Below are 20,898 nucleotides of genomic sequence, written 5' to 3' on the forward strand. Positions count from 1 at the left end.
GAGAAAAGCTTGAAAATGTGAAACCTGAAGTTTCAAAAACCAGAAAGCAAATAAAAGAAACCCACAATTTATTATTTTTTAAATGTTATGACTTTTAACTCCACCTCATGTTTTTGGGGGGGCTGGCTCATGAATTTTGAATGCTTGAGGTTGGTAATAATTAAATGGGCTGAGCGTGCTGGCTCTGGGGTGGGGCCGTGGATGAGGGGTTTGAGGTGCAGGACAGGGCTCCAGGCTGTGGGGTGGGGTTGAGGGATTCGGAGTGCGGGAGGGGGGCTGTGGGTTGAGGCAAGGGATTGGGGTGCAAGAGGGGGTGAGGGCTCTTGGATGGGGCTGGGGATGAGGGGGTAAGGGTATGGGAGGGAACTCTGGGCTGTGGGTTTGGGGGGGATCAGGGCTGTGGGTTGGGGCTCGGGGTTGGGGTGTGGGTTTATCTCAGGCAGGTCCCAGTCAGCAGTGCAGCAGGGCTAAGGCAGGCTACCTGCTTGTCCTGGGGCAACGTGCTCTGCCCTGGAAGCGGCCAGCAGGTCAGGCTTCTAGGCTGGGGGTGGGGGATGCAGGAGGCTCTATGGCACGCGGTGCTCTCGCCCACAGGCACCGCTCCCACCCCCAGCTCCCATTCGTTGGCAAAGAGCGGAGCGGGTGCTCAGGGCGGGGGCAGCGCGCAGAGCCCCATGGCCCCCCTGCCTAGGAGCCAGACCTGCTGGCCGCTTCTGGGGTGCAGCGCAGTTCCCCAGCCCAGGACAGGTAGGGACTAGCCTGCCTTGGCTCCGCAGCACCCCTGACTGAACTTTCAACAGCCTGGTTGGCGGTGCTAACCAGAGTCCCCAGGGTTCCTTTTCGACCTGGTGTTCCGGTCAAAAACCAGTCACCTGGTCACCCTAGATTGAAGTTAAGGGAGAATTTTTTTTATTGCTAATCAAGATGCCTTTGGGACATTTTAAGAAAATGTTACACTGGACTTGAACATTATACTAAAAATAAGAGTGATATTTCTTTAATTAAAACAGTATGGATATTGCTTAATGAATGCTTTCTTATCTGAGTGCGTAGGCATTAAGGATTCAGGTTGTTGCATTTTATTAACTTGTGGGGATAGTTAAAGAGCTGGTTAAAACAGTGAGTCCATATCAGGCTGCTATAAAATACTTATGCAGACATCTCATTGCTCTTATAAATCTGACTAGTTAAAAAATAAATACCAAGGCTTGTTTTGTGCCATTCTGAGCAATATTTCCATATAATTCTCTGCATTCAACCAATTGCTGAAATAAGTGAAGCTCTGGTTCGAGCAAAGTGTTATTTGCAGGCCATTTTTCGTTCCAAACTTTTTATCCAGCTACATATTTTTAATGTTTCTGTCATCTTGAATGCAGACAGAGGTTATATATCACTTTGTGTAGATAGACTCATGTTGAACCAATCCGAATACTGCATTATCATTCTTTCAATCTATCAGGTTCAAACACTCATTACATTACATTTCAGAGTTATAAATGTATAAGCTATACTTCAGAAATTCAATATTTACTAATAACTTCTTTTCAAATATTCTTCAATATCTAATGATTTAGAATGTAAACTATCTTAAATGTGTTTAATGGAGTCTACAATAGTTCCGCAGCCTAAAACTCTTAACTAAGTAGAGTCAGCGTTCTGCTTTTCAGCTTACCAGAAAATATCATGCAATATTTTTTCTCCACTTAGTGCTAAGTGTTTTTATTTTCTGTGAAAGACATTTTCCAACTACATTGCATGAGCATGCTTCTAACACTCAATTTTGCACCAGTCTGTGTATTTCACATCTATAATGACAGGTTTCAGAGTAGCAGCCGTGTTAGTCTGTATTCGCAAAAAGAAAAGGAGGACTTGTGGCACCTTAGAGACTAACAAATTTATTTGAGCATAAGCTTTCGTGAGCTACAGCTCACGTCATCGGATGCTCAAATAAATTGGTTAGTCTCTAAGGTGCCACAAGTACTCCTTTTCTTTTCACATCTATAATGTATACAGAACTTGAAGGAAAGGCAGGTTGGCCTGGATACATTCCAAAAACAGTTAGAAATTGAACTGTTTCAGAATTCAAAATGAGCCACAACTCTGCAGACATTGAAGCACATGCATAAATCCAGATAAAAGACTGTATTGTTTTTGCTTTTCTTGGTGCAAAAATAAGTAGGCTTTATTCATCCACATAACTAACCCATATGTCTAAGTAAGTATACAAGAATTATAGGGCCAAATCATGCCTTGACTAACAGTAGAATGACCGGTTGCTTTTGCTCAAATAAATTGGTTAGTCTCTAAGGTGCCACAAGTACTCCTTTTCTTTTTAGTAGAATGACCAAAGTTGCAAGCCAAGGCAGAAGGTGCCCTCCTATATATGAGTCTCAAGAGTACACAAGATTCCTCAAAATAGTTAACAAATTTGTTCCTTCTTATGCCTTCCACAATACTGGCGCCTTTGTATACATTTTGGCTTATTAGTCATGTTTTTGTTTCATTTAATAATTTATTTTTTCTGAAGATTCTCAACTTATACAAAATAAATCTGTTTTGACCATAACTTGCAACATAAATTAAAGTTGCTATGTTTTAAGGTCTGCAACATTTTCCTTTTGTCTTGTACCATGTGTGTATGAATAACTAACCTGCATAATTTGCGGGGGGGAAATAGTCACTTTCTGCCAGCATTGTGGTTTAGCAAGCTGGAATGGCACTTTATAGGTTCTGCTGAACGTGTTGTGGGTTCTGTTTGTTTGTTTTTTAATTCGTAAGTAGGTCCCTCCTAAACTCTATTGGAGGCTTTGGCTGCTTGAGACCCAGATTGTAATCACAGTAATTAGCACTGAATTTTCAAATCTTGATATTGACCTTGCCAATGTGTACACAGCTGGATCAATGGCAGGAATTGAAAGAGCTCTGTAATGTGTTATGGGGACTAGCTTTGATTAAACAGAGAAGTACAGTGTAGAAAAGAGAGGGAAAGTATAAATATATATACTCTTTTAGGTGTATAAATATTGGTGTAAAAATATTGTTAACAGAATTTTTAAAGAGAAGTATCAGAAAACTGACCAGAGTAGAGAATTTAAATCCTTTTTTCACGAACTAATTGGGGTTTTTTTGATAGCAGATACACAAAGGAAATACCTCTTCAAAACTCACTTCTTCTGCAGAGTCAACAAACATGAACCATTTTCAGGGGAAATTCAACCATTTATATCTCTGCATTTATTACAGATCAACATTCTATAAAGATAGAACTTTATAGTGGATCTTTCCGTGCATTCTGTGATTGTTCTGCCTCCTAAGATTCCAGGGTTCTTGGGGTAGGAAGTCATGTTGTTGTCTTTGTGTTGTAGGGCTTTGAGCACAATGTTGGTGTACAATAAATAACAACAATAGAATATATTCAAAATATATAAACTTTTAGCAATAAAAGAAGAATTATTATTTTTTGAGGTAACTTGCACATAATCCTTTGATAGATTAGTGGCTGTTGTCTTTAACTTTAAATAACAAAAAACATTTTTAATTAAAAATGTTGTACCCTGTCACAAACTACTGAGATCAAACTGTATTATATCATGCAGCAATTTCTTCCAAGAAAATACTCTCTAATGTTTCCTTATAATGGTATAGATAAAATTACATGTAGAGTGACATTAATAAAATATGGAGAGAGGCAGACATATTATATAAACAGACACTTTTAAAAGTTTAATTTTATTTTGTATATGATGAGAAATGAAGCTCAAATATTCCAGTCAAGTAAGTAAATGATTATTCTAATTGCACCTTCCTTTATTTAATACGTCTCCATGTGAATGTCAGTCTGTGACAGACAAATGCAGAGTTTTTGCATTGCAGTTAAGTGATTCTGGTTTCATTAAGCAGCAGTTAGCGTCCCAAGGAGCCTAAAACTTCAGTAATGCTAAAGGTGAAAGGAATGAACAGTTCAACTCAGTGATATTTTATTGGCATGGCAAGTTATTCAAAGATTGGCATAGTTATAAAGAGAGCAAATGCTCAGGTATACATCAGAAGTGTGATTTTTTTTTTAATTACCAGTAATTTATTTAGCAGTTTTAAACTGATAGGGGGGAAAACTGGTCTTCAGTCCAAACTACTGAAGTATGGTGGAGCCCTGAATGTTCATGAACAACAGGGTCAATGTAGTTGAAAGAACATGATGGGGTAAATAAAAGGTCATTTTTTAGGTTTGGGGCTGGTGGGAGGAGTAGGTTTGGTTAACTATTTAACCTATGATACCCTTTTATCATTTTATGGTTCAGGGGTCTACTATTTTAAGCCTTTGTCAGTAAGCTTCTGGTTTGTGCTCAATCTTTTTTTCTTTCTCGGTAAGGTTCTGTTTTCTGTTTATGTGATTTATGTTGGATTTATTGTGAGATAGAAAAAAGTTATAAGTAGCAACTAAAATCAAAATTCTGCACTAAAGGGACTTGCACTTAGCATTTGATTTTTATTAATTGTCCAATTTAAACACTAACCTGCCTTGTTTTCACACATTTCTACATGACAACTTTTTTTAACAGCAAGACTTTCCTTTCCTATTTTATTTACCTCTCTGGTTTTTTATATATACTGTGGTGTGCACTATCAGTTCTAGCAACTGCTTGCAGAAGTTTACTTGAAATTCCCCTTTTCATTTCTCCTCACTACAGTTTTTTCAATGGGTAACTGCTCTACAGGGTGACTCCGTCCAAACCGTTTTTTTGAGATCCAGAGGTGCTTGCTATGAGGGTTAAATTTCTAAATTCACTAGGTAGCTGGGAGCTGGTTTTTCAGCCCATGGTGGTGTCCCCATCACTGTGCACACATCTCCTGTATAGGTTTCAGAGTAGCAGCAGCGTTAGTCTGTATCCCCAAAAAGAAAAGGAGGACTTGTGGCACCTTAGAGACTAACAAATTTATTTGAGCATAAGCTTTCGTGAGCTAAAGCTCAATTCAAAGTGAGCTGTAGCTCACGAAAGCTTATGCTCAAATAAATTTGTTAGTCTCTAAGGTGCCACAAGTACTCCTTTTATTTTTATCTCGTGTATAGTTATTGGTTTGGTAGAAATGTTTAACGTTTATAGTTTAAACATCTTAAAGCTTAAGGAGAAGCTGGGTCTGATTCTGATCTTGCTTACCATGGTTTTACAACTGTATAACTCCAACTACTTGAGTGGAATTAATTTTAATTTACATCAGTGTGAGATCAAATCAGGCCTATTGATGTGTTAGAATCAAATCATGTATGTTTCAAAATACTTTTTTTCTTATAAGGAAAGATTACTTTTCCAAAGTTTTGAAACTGCAAAATCTAGTCTCTCTTAATTTTTCATAGCAAGTAGCTGTTGGCTTACATTTTGAGGGAGGAAAAAGTGTATTCTTTGTTTCAAAAAAACAGCAAGGAAATGCCCTTATCTGTTTAAGAACAAAGGAAGAAATCAAAATGTAAAGCTGTGTGTTTCATATGTTGATAGCCCTTAGTTTTGATTTAAGCATAATTGGATCTCTATTAGTGGCATTTGTTAAGTAAAATACCTTAGGAAAGTTCTGAATGTATTTGGAAGTAAATATCACATGTTGCCTTTTTAACTTAATAACTTTTTTAAAAAACTTACTCTGAATTTCCTTACGTTAGGACAAATGTGGATTTTCAGAGGTCCTATATTCTGATTTTATAGCTTGTAAAGTGATCTTCTGTTTCCCATTAAAGAGAGCTTTTTTTTTTTTTTTGCATGTTCACTTTTAACAATTGCAGGAAATTTGTTTTTCTTTAAAACTTTACTCCTTTTCTTTCTCCTTTTCTTTTCTCTCTTCTTGATATTTTTATTTTCCTTTTATATGTAGAGTTGTAGATTTTGTCACTTCAAACGTTAACTGTTCCTCTTTTCTTTTGCTTTACAATACACACTAGGAGAGATTTATTTTTTGCATATTCCTCCCCTTCCTCTGTGAGATATTGTAGTGGACCAAATTTAAAACACTACAGTATTTAGAATCCCTGCAGTGCTATTTTAAGTATTTGGACCTGGAAAGTGCCCCAAGCAATAACTACCTGAATTGCTTTTAATTACACAATATAGCTGCATCATTTTACTTCAGATTCTTTTTGATTGATGCTGTAAGGCAATTGTAACCATGGATGATGGGATTAAGTGCCTCTTGAAGTGACTTTAGCTTCTTGTGGGAACAAAGGGAAAGAAGAGAACACTTAGCCCCTTTTTGAGCAAGCAGCCTTTTTTCACTTGCTATATAAAGAAATACAATTAACAAACATTATCCCCAGAGGTAAATTGAAATGTACATGCAGACAAGAACGGCTCTTGACTGCAATTAGACATATATGATCTGAGGTATTCTGGCCATTCATTAGTGCTAATTGTTTGAGAAACAAGCCTGCAGAACAAATGATTAAAATGTTAGTACCATAACTGGGATTATTAGCATGTGTGATAAAATTCATGCTCTGCAGCTGTACCAATAAAACTCTTTGAAAAGTAGTTTTGATTAGACAAATACTTAGCTTGGCTCAGTTGTGAGCTGTTAGTGTTTGCACAAGGCACAACCGGTGTTTATAACAAACAATTTATATCTTCTTTTCCTAATTAGAAGGAATTACTATGCAAATTGCGGTGTTTTGTAATTTCATATCACTTTCCTTTGTTTGTGCCTTTGGTAGATTATTTGCCAGCTAGTTCCTGTTAATTAAACAAAGTAAAAATAGTAATAGAATATTTATTTGAGGGGAGGGGGTTCACATTTATTTTTATTCTGTATTTTTTTAAAAACAGAATGGGGGAAAATGTAAGTGTTTGCTTCTTAGACTGCCTAGATTATACCAGGTTTTTTATCATGGGTCTCAGAACCTCTCTTAATTTGACTATCATGAATATATAGGATTGCATATAGCCAATGATCATGTCTCTAGGGGTTCAGAAACATGCATTGAGATTGCTGAATGTGACTCCTTTTTTGTGAATTGTCTCATCCAGGCCTGTAGATATGCTCTTCCGAAACAGTATCCCAAACTTAGACCATCGTTGGTGCCCCGTCTTACAGAACTAGAGGTTTGCCATTTCAATCTGTCATTTGTTAGACACATTATAGCATAGCAGCCCTTCTGGAATTACTTTGGTCTAGAATAATAAACATGAGAAAGAACTGGAAACAGAGTACAGCCATGATCCTGAAACGACTTATGCACATGCTTAACTTTATGTACTGTGAGTAGTGCCGTTGACTTTAATGAGACTACACACCATGTGTAAAGTTAACTATGTATGGAAGCTTGTGTGTGATCAGCACCTGGACACATACTGTAGTATGTAGCAGGGAGATTTTATATCATCTTTTAAACTCACTAATTTCAGTAAAAAGAAAAGGAGTATTTGTGGCACCTTAGAGACTAACAAATGTATTTGAGCATAAGCTTTTGTGAGCTACAGGTGCCACAAGTACTCCTTTCCTTTTTGCGAATACAGACTAACACGGCTGCTACTCTGAAACTAATTTCAGTGACATTATACAGTGGAAAGTGCAGCATCTTTCAATAAACAGAAAAGATTTGTTTCCCTTGTTCAGAAGAATGAAATATTTTTGTTGAGGTGAAATTATGTAGAGTGAATATGGGTGCTTTTCACTTGGCCATTTTTTTTTATTTAATATTTGGAGAAGAGATATGTATAGTGCTACAAATCTTAAGAAAACCTAGATACAATTCCAAGACCCCATTGAATACCAACATGCTGCAAAACTATATGATATGAATGAATACAGCTTGCAGCAAAACAATTAAATGGCTAATACCTAATATTCTATTACTCATTTTTATATACTTAAAAGAAATAGCAGTTCGTTAGCCAACCTCCTCTTGGAGTATGTTCATTTGTTTGGTTTAAGCTCAATCACACATAGTTTTACATAATTAAGAAAATATCTACCCATTCAAAGAGACACATGTGAAGCAATTTTCTTGGTGCTAACAATAGGACTCAGATTTTATTATGATAAATATTATTATTATTCACAGTTAAAGAGATTTATGTTAATTCAAAACACCAACAAAAATGGAGATAAGTGAGACAATGTTAATAGAACACCAAAATGTTGTTATATGTAATGTTCTGGGTCTAACTCTTGCCATTGTCTCTTTTAAAGAAATCCATAGGTAGATCCCGTAATGAAGGGTGTCCTGTTGTTCCTCAAAATTTCACCATCTTTTTAGGTAGCATAAAATGAATCTGTGATTATGCAGAAGAGGAATTTACTGGAGAGGAAAAATCCCAAACCTATGCACTGTACATCAGAAAGAATAGTGTGAAAATGCTTATTGTAGTCATGCCTAAATATATTTGTAACAAGCTCTTATTTTACATTTTGGCCATGTTATCTTTTTAAAAGAAAATAGGGAAAAGAATCTGTAATTATGCCTGTCAAGTGAGACCATTTTCCTGCAACAGCTTTTAAAAGAAAAAATTGATGATTTTGTTTTAGATTTACTAAGCCTAAACAACTTGACAAATTGACCGTATATCTGTAATAGTATGAGTTCTAAGAAACACATACAGAGCCAATGGGGTTCCAAGGTTGATGAGTTTAAGGGAAATTTCCAGTGGTCCCTGGTTAATATTATTCTCAGTCTTAAACCTATGAGCTGATGATATTTTAATAGATCAACTCCACTGCTTCTTTAGATTCAGATATTCCTTTAGTGGAGTCACACTGCTGAACTGTCTAAATGAAAGTTTACACTCGTAAGTGGTGACAGCTGACGCATGATTTCTAAATCTGGACTGAAGGTCATGACAGTTTTTCCTTTCAGAAGCTATATCATTGAGTGTTGGATTCAGAGAATCAATGCTGAATAACAAACAGTGTCTGCAGATGTAAAGGGAAGCTGGTTGGTCCTGTAGCTTTCAGTTTAATTACAGCTAGCAATAAGTCTTATGTAACATGTTTGATAGGTGATACATCTCATCTTGGCGTGCTCTGGGATTATGGTTTTATTCACATCTATCAAATTACTCTAGGTTAGACAATTAGTAATAGACAGTCATCAAGGATGCTTCAGAGGCTACTTGTCTGTACTATTAGAGTTAGCTATTAAGGAACTGAGTTCTGGTAATAGCTCACCTTAAGTGACCACTCTCGTTAGAGTGTGTATGGTAACACCCATTGTTTCATGTTCTCTATGTATATAAATCTCCCCACTGTATTTTCACTGAATGCGTCTGATGAAGTGAGCTGTAGCGCACAAAAGCTTATACTCAAATAAATTTGTTAATCTCTAAGGTGCCACAAGTACTCCTTTTCTTTTTGTGAATACAGACTAACACGGCTGTTACTCTGAAACTTGACTTCTTTGTGTCTTTGAGAGCTACAGGTGGAAGCCATCAGAGAAAGAGAATAGAAACTAATTGCTTTGTCCCCTCATATATGTTTAGTGAGGGACTGCAGACTTCTTCACTGACCTCTGTGTCACACTGAAAAAGACTCTCTCCAATCTTCATTTAAAAGAAACGTCTCTTCCTCCTCCTCCTCCTCCCCCCCCCTCCCGAATATAGTGCACAAAAGTGGAATTAAATTAAATTAACTACCAGCCACGCTAGTTGTCACAATTTCCATTATCATTAGCGCTTCACCATAAGACAAGGAACATTAGCCGTTAAACAAAAAAATTGGCAGAGGGGTATGAATCTCAGTAGTACGTCGTGTAGGTCCCAAGTATCAAGATCCCCACTGCATGTGTCTTGAAGCAGTTACAGTCATAGATGAAGAAGATTTATTAATAAGGATAGCACTGGCACTTCTAATAAATAATGCATAATTTTTATTTATCAGCAAAACTGTCCTGTTGATTAGGCCCCATTTAGTATTACCAGTCAATAGAACAGCAGCAGTTTCTTCCACGCTACCAAAGCGGGTCCACCAAGGACCGTTACATAACTGGCAAGGGAGGTCATGGTATAGTTGTAATTTTCAAGTTGGTTCATAGAGTTAAAACCCCAGCAGATATTTCTTAATACTTTTTTTTATTAAATCTATTTTTAATTTTGAATATAACAACCTTGAGGTGAAGAAATCAGTTCTTGACAGGGACTTAATTATTCACTGGAAGTATTGCATCTCTCTGCCATTGTCGTACTTGAAATTGATTGTATTCATTTTCAAGCATTTAGAAGGTTTGGTCATATATAATTTGAAGCAAACTGTTTCGGCACACTAGTGCTTTGGTGTGATCAGAAAGTAACAATATGGAAAATATTAGGTTAATGGAAATATAAAAGTATATGTATCAATGACATTCATGTGTAGATTATGTATTCTGCGTTAAATGTGGATGACTTAACGTTATTCCTACATGCTGTATATGTGTATGATAATTCATACTTGTGTGATGTGGCAGAAATGGCATGAAGTTAATTATGGAGGTCATCCCAAAGGAATGCCATTAAAACCTTTATTCCACATTATGTCATGTGTTCTGTACAGGCCACATATTTTACATGAAGAAAAGGAGTACTTGTGGCACCTTAGAGACTGACAGCTCATGAAAGCTTATGCTCAAATAAATTTGTTAGTCTCTAAAGTACTCCTTTTCTTTTTGCGAAAACAGACTAACATGGCTGCTACTCTGAAACCTGTCATATTTTACATGGTTCCTCAAACTTTTTCAAAGCATGGATCACATCTCTCCTGGATGACTCCCTCTCATTCATCTTTCCTTCGCTTCACAATTGCCTAACATCATTGTGGAAACTACAGCAATTGCTTACACAGAGTAATACTTTTTATTCTGTCCTATTCAGGTTCTTATGCCATACCCATCACTGTGGTATCTGAGAATCATCTATTAGGTGACATGATTAGCAACTGTCACCTGTGGTTCTCTCTCTCTTTGTCTCACTCTATTTAAATTTTTCTTTTATTTCATAAATTCATAGATTCCAAGGCCAGAAGTGGCCATTGTGATCATATACTCTACCTCCAGTATAACACAGGCCATAGAACTTCCCCAAAGTAATTCCAAGAGAATATATTTTAGAAAAACATCCGATCTTGATTTTTAAATTGTCAGTAATGGAGAATCCACCATGATCCTTTGTAACAGTTCCAGTGGTTAATTACTCTCACTATTTTTTCATCAGATACAGAACAGAAATATTGATTGATGTATGTATGGAATGCCATGCAGGAAAACATTTAATATATTTTAGCTGTATTCAAATACAGCTTAACAGCTAGAAACAGGCAATGACTGGTGACATTATTTTTTCAGTGAGTCCTAGTAGTAAGCATGAAGTTCCCCCTCCCCAAAATCTTATAACCAAAGCAAGACTAGAGAACTAATCTTCTTGCCTCATTATTCATAGTTTCTTCTTTAAAAGAAAGAGCGAAGTTCTTACTCACCACCATTGTAAATTATTTCATCTTAATAAACCCATCATTTATAAAAGGCCAACAACACAAACCCAAATATTTTTTTCCTCAAGCTTGCAAATGCAAATCCCATTGTAGGTATAAGAAAGTCAGCTGCCTGCCTGCCTGGTCACATGGGTAAAATGGAGCACGATTGAGGTGTTCAATCTAATGAGAAAGATCCCAGCTCCAGAGATTTCCTCCTTCTAATGAAAACAGGCACATTTTATACAAGCAGTACCCTTTCAAAAAAATAAAATCTGTTTGAAGCAGTGTTTAGACAAATACATGCACTAGCTCTTTGATAGAGAAAATAGGAATGTATGTTCTGATGAGTGAAGCCCTGTTTACATAGGGTTGATACCATGTTTAAACACTGTTTTTGTTAGCGTTGTTTTCCTGACCAGTATGGACATGTTTGGGGCTTTTTTGTCTGAGACAATTTTATTAAACTATGTTCTAGAACAATCACTCATCTACTCATGTTTTGGCTAATATAGTTGCAAGAAACACAAAACTCTGGTCCACGATGGTCAGGAATTCTTGTTACACCACTTGCAGAGTGGCCAGCTGCTATTTATATTTATATTACATCATATATACTTTTTTGCTTTCAGTCTCTCTAAAATTTATGTTTAAAGAGATAGTTGTGTGCTTATAGTTTAGGGTTTTTTTATTATAGGTGACTGGCAGCATGTCCAGTCATTAAGGTTGTCTAAAACTTTCCAGCATAAATCCCAGTTTTCACCGAACTGTAACTGTTGAGGCTGATTTTGTTTTTCCCATGCAGATGTCCCCCTCAGGTTAATTAATTTGGAAAGTTTTAGCTAAAATGGTTCAGCTATTTCCGAGAACAATGTTAAGGGGAAAATATATTTTGCCCATGTTAAAAAATGTGTGAATATCACTTTTCACATTGCCACCCTTTCTTTTGTGGTGCTGCTGACACAGCACTACCTTCAGAGCTCGGCACCCAGCCAGCAGCCACTGCTCTCCGCTCAGCTGGATGGTAGTATATGTATTTGCGGGGGTGGGCGTAAACCAGGGGTCTCAAACACATGGCCCACGGGCTACATGCCGCCCGCGGGGTTATTTCCTGCAGCCCGCCAAGCTCCCTGTGCCCCCCCCATGCACTCCCAGAGTTATTTTCTGCTGTCTGCCAAGCTCCCCTCCTGCCAGCGCACCGCATCCCTGCTCCTCTGCCTACCTCCAGGCGCTTAGCACTTTCCAAGAGGGAAGTGAGAGGAGCGGGGAGCCGTGTGCTCAGGGGAAGAGGCGGAGAAGAGGCGGGGATTTGGGGAAGGGGTTGGAATAGGGGCAGGGAGGGGGCAGAGTTGGGGTGGGAAGAGGCGGGGAAGGGGTGGGGTCTCATGGAAGCAGTGGGGGTGGGGCCGGGGCAGAGGGGTCAGTGATGCGGCCCTCGGGCCAATGTACTAGTCCTCATGTGGCCCTCCTGGTGATTTGAGTTTGAGATCCCTGGCGTAAATGATTACAGACACAAAGAAGTGGGGCCCGATCAAAGAAGCTTGAGAACCATCGCCCTAGTGTCATAGATGTTCCATGTGGTGTCCCCGTGAAAATCTACTCAAGTTTGCCAAGTCTTAAGCCTTTGAAAATTGCAGCTTGCACACACTCAGTAGATGTTTGTTGGAGGCTAGCAGCATTGTACTCTGAAGATTCCATCTGCAGTGTGTGACCATGCTCCCACAGATCTTATGTGCTAACTGGACTGAGCATGCTCCATCCTGAGCTGCAGTGGCTGAGCAGGGCTTTTCCTGCATTTCCATCAGGGACCACAACTGGGAGTAGAGAGACTGTCTCCATTATTTATTGATTTGATTTGATTACCATTGTGCTTTCACTGTCCCACTGCTGGCACCCAGGCAATATGGAGGAGAAGGAGGAATCAGCCTGATTTGTTGGAATAGGGACAGACTCAAGGGTGCATTCTGTGGGGCGTAGGAATGTGGAGAACCGGGACAGACTAAGAGTGGGAAGCAGAGGGAGACAGGAATAGAAGAAGACAGTCTGGGTGCGGACTCACTAAAGGATGGAGCAAAGCTGGCAGGCTGAAGTAACCTTAACTCTGGCATTTCCTAACTTTTGAGTGTTGGACTTTGCAGCCTTAATGTTCTTTCAACGTAGTTTTTTTTAAAATCTATTTCATTGTAAGATAGATTTCTTGTGACATAGATTCTGGTTTCAATAGTTGAGAGGTTCCTCAGTAGGAATGTCCTCTTTTAAAAAAAAACAAACAAAAAAACCCAAACCCCACATTAAAATATTTTTAAAAATTATAATCAGGAATGTAACTTCAATTCCCTTTTTTACAGGACAAGCTCCTCACTGTCAGCTGGTGTTCCTAAACTTGATTATCACTCCAGGTCTTCTCACAAGTATGTACCTAGGAGAGCTGTGCTATATGTACCTGCAGACGATGAAAAGAAGATACAAAAAATTGCATCTCTAAATGTAGATTGTGCTGTATTGGACTGTGAAGATGGTGTGGCTCTGAACAGAAAGGTAATTAATAAATTATTTGTTGAGTGCCATGCAGTCAATGCTGTACAGAACACATACAGGAACACATACCATCCCGGCTCTGGGGACTTTACGTGCTGGAGACAGACAGTGGTTAAGACACACAAAGCACTTAATGACCATGAGAGAGATTCCTCAGACAGTAGTGACGTTTGCATTTATTAGGTGGCAAGCTAACATTGATGAGCTTTATGCAGGCTTTGAGAAAACCTGCTTGCTTACAGGGCAAGTGGGAATTTTTGGACAAGCATGTGAGCAGCAGCTGCTGAAGATGTAAGGAGCCAGGAATAAGTCCTGGCCATGGAAAAGTGGAAGATATGAGGTTTTCTGTAGAAAAGGAGGAAGCAGGACAGAAGGAAAGGAGCAAAAAGCAAGGAGGCAGGTCAGAACCACTAACTATTTTGTTGAGGTAAAGGTTTTACAGATTGTGAGGAGCACATATAGCGAATATGTTATGGGCTTGAGGTTAGAAGGTATTACTTCTTGGGGTTGGGTAAATTTTTCAAGCCTGGGCTCCATGGAAGAAGTGTAGTTTGAGGGAGGTATTTGAAAGAGGAAGAAGGTAGATGGTTGGTGCACCAGCGCCCGGAGGACATTCTAGACATATGAAGGCATCAGGATGAGTGTTGGAGAAGGATACAAAGGAAGTAGTAATGTGATTACCGAAGTTCACTTTATGTCAGTGTGTGGTAGTGTTTTCAGAGTTCCTCCTTGAAAGCAAAGGTTGAATTTTAATATTATTTATGTCTCAGTGTGTCTGTAAGAGCTGACATAAATTCGCATACATTTTTGTCGGCAACTTTTGTAAGGATCTCAATTTTGTCATTTCCCTTTTAAAAAAAAAAAAATCTTCCATACCTTGAACAAAGTACATCATTAACTGCCTCAGAATGAGGCGTATGTTAGGACTGGAACATTTAACTCCAACAGTACTATCTTCATATTCCTCAGTTTCCCTACATCATTTTCACACATTCCACATTACAGCATGTCTCCATTTAGAGTTTCTGATTCTGGGCATGTTGTCTTGGAGGCAGGGAGAACAATCTTGATTTCCCATATGATTTCAGAACCTCTGTCCAGCAAGTTCATCCTTTCCAACCAAGACTCAGAATAACTCTTATATATTCTACTTAACCTTTAAGATGTTACAGGTCTATCAGAAACCCTTGAGCATAATGGCTTCCTCGTGTTGTTAGAAGTCTAGTACTGAAACATGAAATTAGTATTGCTAAATGCGCCAGTGCATCAATATACAGTACTTGAGAGATTCTTGCCAACCAGTGGTATTGCATATAAAAGACCTCATCTGGGAGAGATTATGAATCAATCTTTAGTAGCAGACTTAGATTGTTTATTTCATATTTGGGAGACATCAAAATAGACATAATCATGTTAAACGATCAGTTTTATGTGCGCTTTGACTATGAAATTCTGGCCCCATTGAAATCAGTGGGAGTTTTGCCATTAACTTTTCTGGAGGCCAAGATTTCACACTTAACCTTTATCAGTTACGTAGAATTGATGGAAAATTCTGTAAGAAAAATTTGACAGCACAGATGATTTTGTAGCAAAATATAGTTCAAGGGAATCTGAAGATTTGGGTTCTCTGTCCAGCTTTGCCACAGACATCCTGTATGACCTTGACCCTCAGTGTCCCTAGTTGTGAAACTGGGAGTATAATACTTATTATTTAACGTTTGTGAAGCATTTTGAGATCTTTGGATAAAAGATAGTATAGAGTATGCATTGTCAGTATAATATTCAGTGACACACTGAAAACTGAACCTTTATGGGTAGCATAAAATCAATTGAAAAAGAACAGAGCTTAATTTTATATTGAATTTACTATTGAAATAAATAATACAAAAAGTCGTGTACTGATTTTATTATTCGTTCTCATACTTAATACAATAAAAAACCTCCGTGTTTGAATTTTATTGCAGCTGAATATCAGTGTTTTGCAGAAAGCAAGGAGCTTAGAGCTTAGCTTTAGTAGCTGGGTGCTGTTTGCTACATACTGCTTAGGCCAAGCTTATATGAGCTTGACCCTCATCTTGTCAAAGCAATTTTACAATATATGTGGTGTGTCATGGAGTCGCAGTCTGCCTGGAGTGAATCCGTTAGTGTGCTGGGGCCCAAGGACCCACATGGTTCCACACAGCAGGCCTCTGGCCTTCAAGACTCCAAAACTGAGCCACCAGTACCTGTGTTCCTTGTCTCTCTCTGTGGCTCCTTGCAGCAAATTCAGCCACGCTAAACTCCTGCAGGAGGTTTGCACTGTGCCCCTCAGGGTGCTCTCAGTGAGCATTCACAGTGATACAGGCTGCCTTTCTAAAACAAGGTACCATTTATTAATCACCTGGCATACAGAATCTTACAGTCCTTAGGTTAACACAGAGATGCAGAAGTTAAGCTGAAGTCTACCCTGGTCAAACCAGTGCCCTGATGGGCTAGCCTGGTGGGCTAGCCAAGCTGTGTTGGGCTCCATCTCTGGTGCTCGTGCTCTCTCTCTCTCTCCCCCCGGTCCAGGTTCCTAAGTCCCTCCAAAAAACCCCTCCTTCCAGTTGCCTGATACCTTGTTCTGGCATTTCCTAACTTTTGAGTGTTTGACGTTGTAACCTATATAAAGTTATTTTAAAGTAGGTTTTTTTTGTACATAATTAACAAAATATATTAAACAGTATCAGCCCTGGTATAGAACCTCATATCATGCAATTGCTAAAGTTTTGTCATTATTAAAAATGACCATTCATTCTTAATGTTCCTTTCTGTCTCTTAGCCAAATTCTGCTCTATGACACTACAGTGCTTCTTACTTCTGGTTATTTACTAAAGAAATTAACTACTTGTAAAGAGATTTTTGTCTTTGTCAAAGCCTTTGAAAATTCAAATAAAAGTATGTCAACCAGTTCTTCTTTACCTTAGTGTTTTATAATTATTATTTAAACCAATTTCCCAGGTATACAAGTCTTACTGCCCAATAATGCTCCAGATCAATCGCTATGCACTTTTTTAAATATAAGTGCAACATTTGCTACTCTCCAATCCATCAGTATATTAGCTGATTTTAATGACGTTGTGGATTTTTGTTAGCTGCTCAGCTACCTCATTCTCAAGTTCCTTCAGAACTCTTGAGTGTATACCAGCTAGGCCTGGTGACTTGTTGCTTTTCTGTTTGTCAATATGTTCCTCAATCTTTGGCAGTACCTTATCTGAATATTTTAACCTCTACTGCAGTTGGTTATTCTGCTTCCTGAGTCTGGGGCTCTCACTACACTACTTTGGTAAGTCGACCTAAGCTACGCAGCTGCAGTTGCGTAGGGTATGTCTAATTAGGTCGATTTTATAGAAGTCGATTTTTAGAAATCGATTTTATACAGTTGATTGTGTATGTCCACACTAAGCACATTAAGTTGGCAGAGTGCGTCCTCACTGCAGTGGCTAGTGTCGACTTACAGAGCGGTGCACTGTCGGTAGCTATCCCACAGTTCCCGCAGTCTCCGCCGCCCATTGGAATTCTGGGTTAAGCTCCCAGTGTCTGATGGGGCAAAACCATTGTCGTGGGTGGTTTTGGGTACATGTCGTCAGTCGCCCCTCCCTCCGTGAAAGCAATGGCAGACAATCGTTTTGCGCCTTTTTTCCGTGCAGACGCCATACCACAGCAAGCATGGAGCCCACTCAGGTCAGCTCACCATCACTGCTGCTGTTGTGTCCTGGGTGCTGCTGTCAGCAGATGGTGCAGTATGACTGCTAACCGTCATCATCCACTGCTTCCGCTGCAACTCTGTTCTCCTGGTGCCATGAATCCACCTCGCAGGTCCTCTTGTCGTTCTGTATAAATATCTATTCTCATAGCATCCGTCGTCATCCACCGCTTCCGCTGCAACTCTGCTCTCCTGCAGACACCATACCACAGCAAGCATGGAGCCCGCTCAGCTCACCGCTGCTGTTGTGAGCATTGTGAACACCTTGCCCATTATCCTGGAGTATATGCAGAACCGGGCGAAGAGACGCCAGCACAAGGACAATTTTGATGAGGACATGGACACAGACTTCATGTGGCATGGGCTGTGGCAATTGGGACATCATGGCGGCAGTGGGGCTGGTTGATACAGTGGAACGCCGATTCTGGGCCCGGCAAACAAGCACAGACTGGTGGGACTGCATAGTGTTGCAGGTATGAGATGATTCACAGTGGCTGCAAAACTTTTGCATACATAAGGCTACTTTCCTGGAACTCTGTGAGTTGCTTTTCCGTGCCCTGAAGCATAGGAATACCAAGATGACAGCTGCCCTGACAGATGGGAAGCGAGTGGCGATAGCCCTGTGGAAGCTTGCAACTCCAGACATCTACCGGTCAGTCGGAAATCAATTTGGAGTGGGCAAATCTGCTGTGGGTGCTGCTGTGATCCGAGTAGCCAATGCAATCATTGACGTTCTGTTATCAAGGGTAGTGACTCTGGGAAATGTGCAGGTCGTAGTGGATGGCTTTGCTGCAATGGGATTCCCTAACTGTGGAATCCCATTGCAGCAAATGGATCGCATATCCCTATCTTGGGAGCGGACCACCTTGTTAGCCAGTACGTTAACTGCAAGGGGTACTTCTCAATGGTGCCGCAAGCACCGGTGGATCACAAGGGACATTTCACCGACATCAACGTGGGATGGCTGGGAAAGGTGCATGACGCTCACATCTTTAGGAACTCCGGGCTGTTCGAGCAGCTGTAAGAAGGGACTTACTTCCCAGACCAGAAAATTATCATTGGGGATGTTGAAATGCCAATAGTTATCCTTGGGGACCCAGCCTACCCCTTGCTCCCATGGCTCATGAAGCCGTACACAGGCAGCCTGGACAGTAGTAAGGAGCAGTTCAACTATAGGCTGAGCAAGTGCAGAATGGTGGTAGAATGTGCCTTTGGATGTTTAAAAGCTCGCTGGTGCTGTTTGCTAACTAGGTCAGACCTCAGCGCAACCAGCATTCCCACTGTTATTGCTGCTTGCTGTGTGCTCCAAAATGTCTGTGAGAATAAGGGGGAGACGTTTATGGCAGGGTGGGAGGTTGAAGCAAATCGCCTGGCTTCCAATTTTGAGCAGCCAGACACCAGGGTGATTAGAAGAGCACAGCAAGGCGCGCTGCGCATCAGAGAGGCTTTGAAAACTAGTTTCATGACTGGCCAGGCTTCGGCGTGACAGCTGTGTGTATTTCTCCTTGATGCAAACCCTCCCCCTTTGTTGATTTTAATTCCCTGGAAGCCAACCACCCTCGCTGCTTTGAAATAAAGTAACTATTGTTTTGAAACCATGCATTCTTTCTTTCTTAATTAAAAAAAAAAAAGGGGGGGGAGATAACTGACAAGGTAGCCCGGGTGGGGTGGGGTGGGCTGGGATGGAGGAGGAGAGAAGGACAAGGCCACATTACTTATTGTAGCCACACTACAAATCAAACTGTTTGAATGACAGCCTTCTGTTGCTTGGGCCATCCTCTGGAGTGGAGTGGCTGGGTGCCTGGAGCCTCCAGTTTTTTCACATCCTTTGTCTAGTTTTGGGCCCCACACTACAAGAAGGATGTGAAAAAATTGGAAAGCATGCAGCGGAGGGCAACAAAAATGACTGGTGGACTGGAACACATGACTTATGAGGAGAGGCTGAGGGAACTGGGATTGTTTAGTCTGCGGAAGAGAAGAATGAGGGGGGATTTGATAGCTGCTTTCAGCTACCTGAAAGGGGGTTCCAAAGAGGATGGATCTAGACTGTTCTCAATGGTAGCTGATGACAGAACAAGGAGTAATGGTCTCAAGTTGCATTGGGGGAGGTTTAGGTTGGATATTAGAAAAACTTTTTCACTAGGAGGGTGGTGAAGCACTGGAATGGGTTACTAGGGAGGTGGTGAAATCTCCTTCCTTTGAGGTTTTTAAGGTCAGGCTTGACAAAGCCCTGTCTGGGATGATTTAGTTGGGGATTGGTCCTGCTTTGAGCAGGGGTTGGACTCGATGACCTCCTGAGGTCCCTTCCAACCCTGATATTCTATGATTTCCGCCCCTCCCCTCCGCTTGTTCTTGGGCATCTGAGTGAGGAGGATATGGAACTTGGGGAGGAGATCAGGCGGTTGTACAATGGATGCAGTGTGGGTCTGTGCTCTTGTTGGTTTTCCTGCAGCTGCACCAGACGCTTCATCATGTCCGTTTGCTCCCCCATTAGCCTTAACATTGCCTCCTGCCTCTGCTCTTCGTGCTCCTACCTCTGCTCTTTGCGCTCACTTAATGCTTTCCTAGCCTCTAACACTGAATGCTTCCATGCATTCAGCTGTGCCCTATCAGTGCGGGAGGACTGCATGAGCTCAGAAAACATGTCACCGCAAGTGTGTTTTTTTTCGCCTTCTAATCTGTGATAACCTCAGGAACGGAGATGATAGGGGGAGCCTAGAAACATTTGCACCTGGGGGGAGATAAAAAGGGAGAGTAACATTTAAGATGATAAAAAGAAAAGGAGTACTTGTGGCACCTTAGAGACTAACCAATTTATTTGAGCATAAGCTTTCGTGAGCTACAGCTCACTTCATCAGATGCATACTGTGGAAAGTGTAGATCTTTTTATACACATAAAGCATGAAAAAATACCTCCCCTCACCCCACTATCATGCTGGTAATAGCTTATCCAAAGTGATCACTCTCCTTACAACGTGTATGATAATCAAGTTGGGCCATTTCCAGCACAAATCCAGGGTTTAACAAGAACGTCTGAGGAGCGGGGGGGTAGGAAAAAACCAGGGGAAATAGGTTACCTTGCATAATGACTTAGCCACTCCCAGTCTCTATTCAAGCCTAAGTTAATTGTATCCAATTTGCAAATGAATTCCAATTCAACAGTTTCTCGCTGGAGTCTGGATTTGAAGTTTTTTTGTTGTAATATCGCAACCTTCATG

At 40.2% G+C, this 20,898-nt stretch overlaps 1 protein-coding gene across 1 annotated transcript in view; it reads left to right on the forward strand.

The window, feature by feature from the left end:
* The window catches only part of CLYBL (citramalyl-CoA lyase), a 222,223-nt gene that overhangs the window by 109,805 nt on the left and 91,520 nt on the right, over positions 1-20,898 (forward strand). The window contains exon 2 of the mRNA XM_074963035.1: positions 13,767-13,956. Coding sequence (XP_074819136.1) covers positions 13,767-13,956 — 190 coding nt within the window. The remainder of the gene's footprint in view (positions 1-13,766; positions 13,957-20,898) is intronic.

The sequence above is a fragment of the Natator depressus genome, chromosome 1 (assembly GCF_965152275.1).
Source record: "Natator depressus isolate rNatDep1 chromosome 1, rNatDep2.hap1, whole genome shotgun sequence".
NCBI lineage: Eukaryota > Metazoa > Chordata > Testudines > Cheloniidae > Natator > Natator depressus.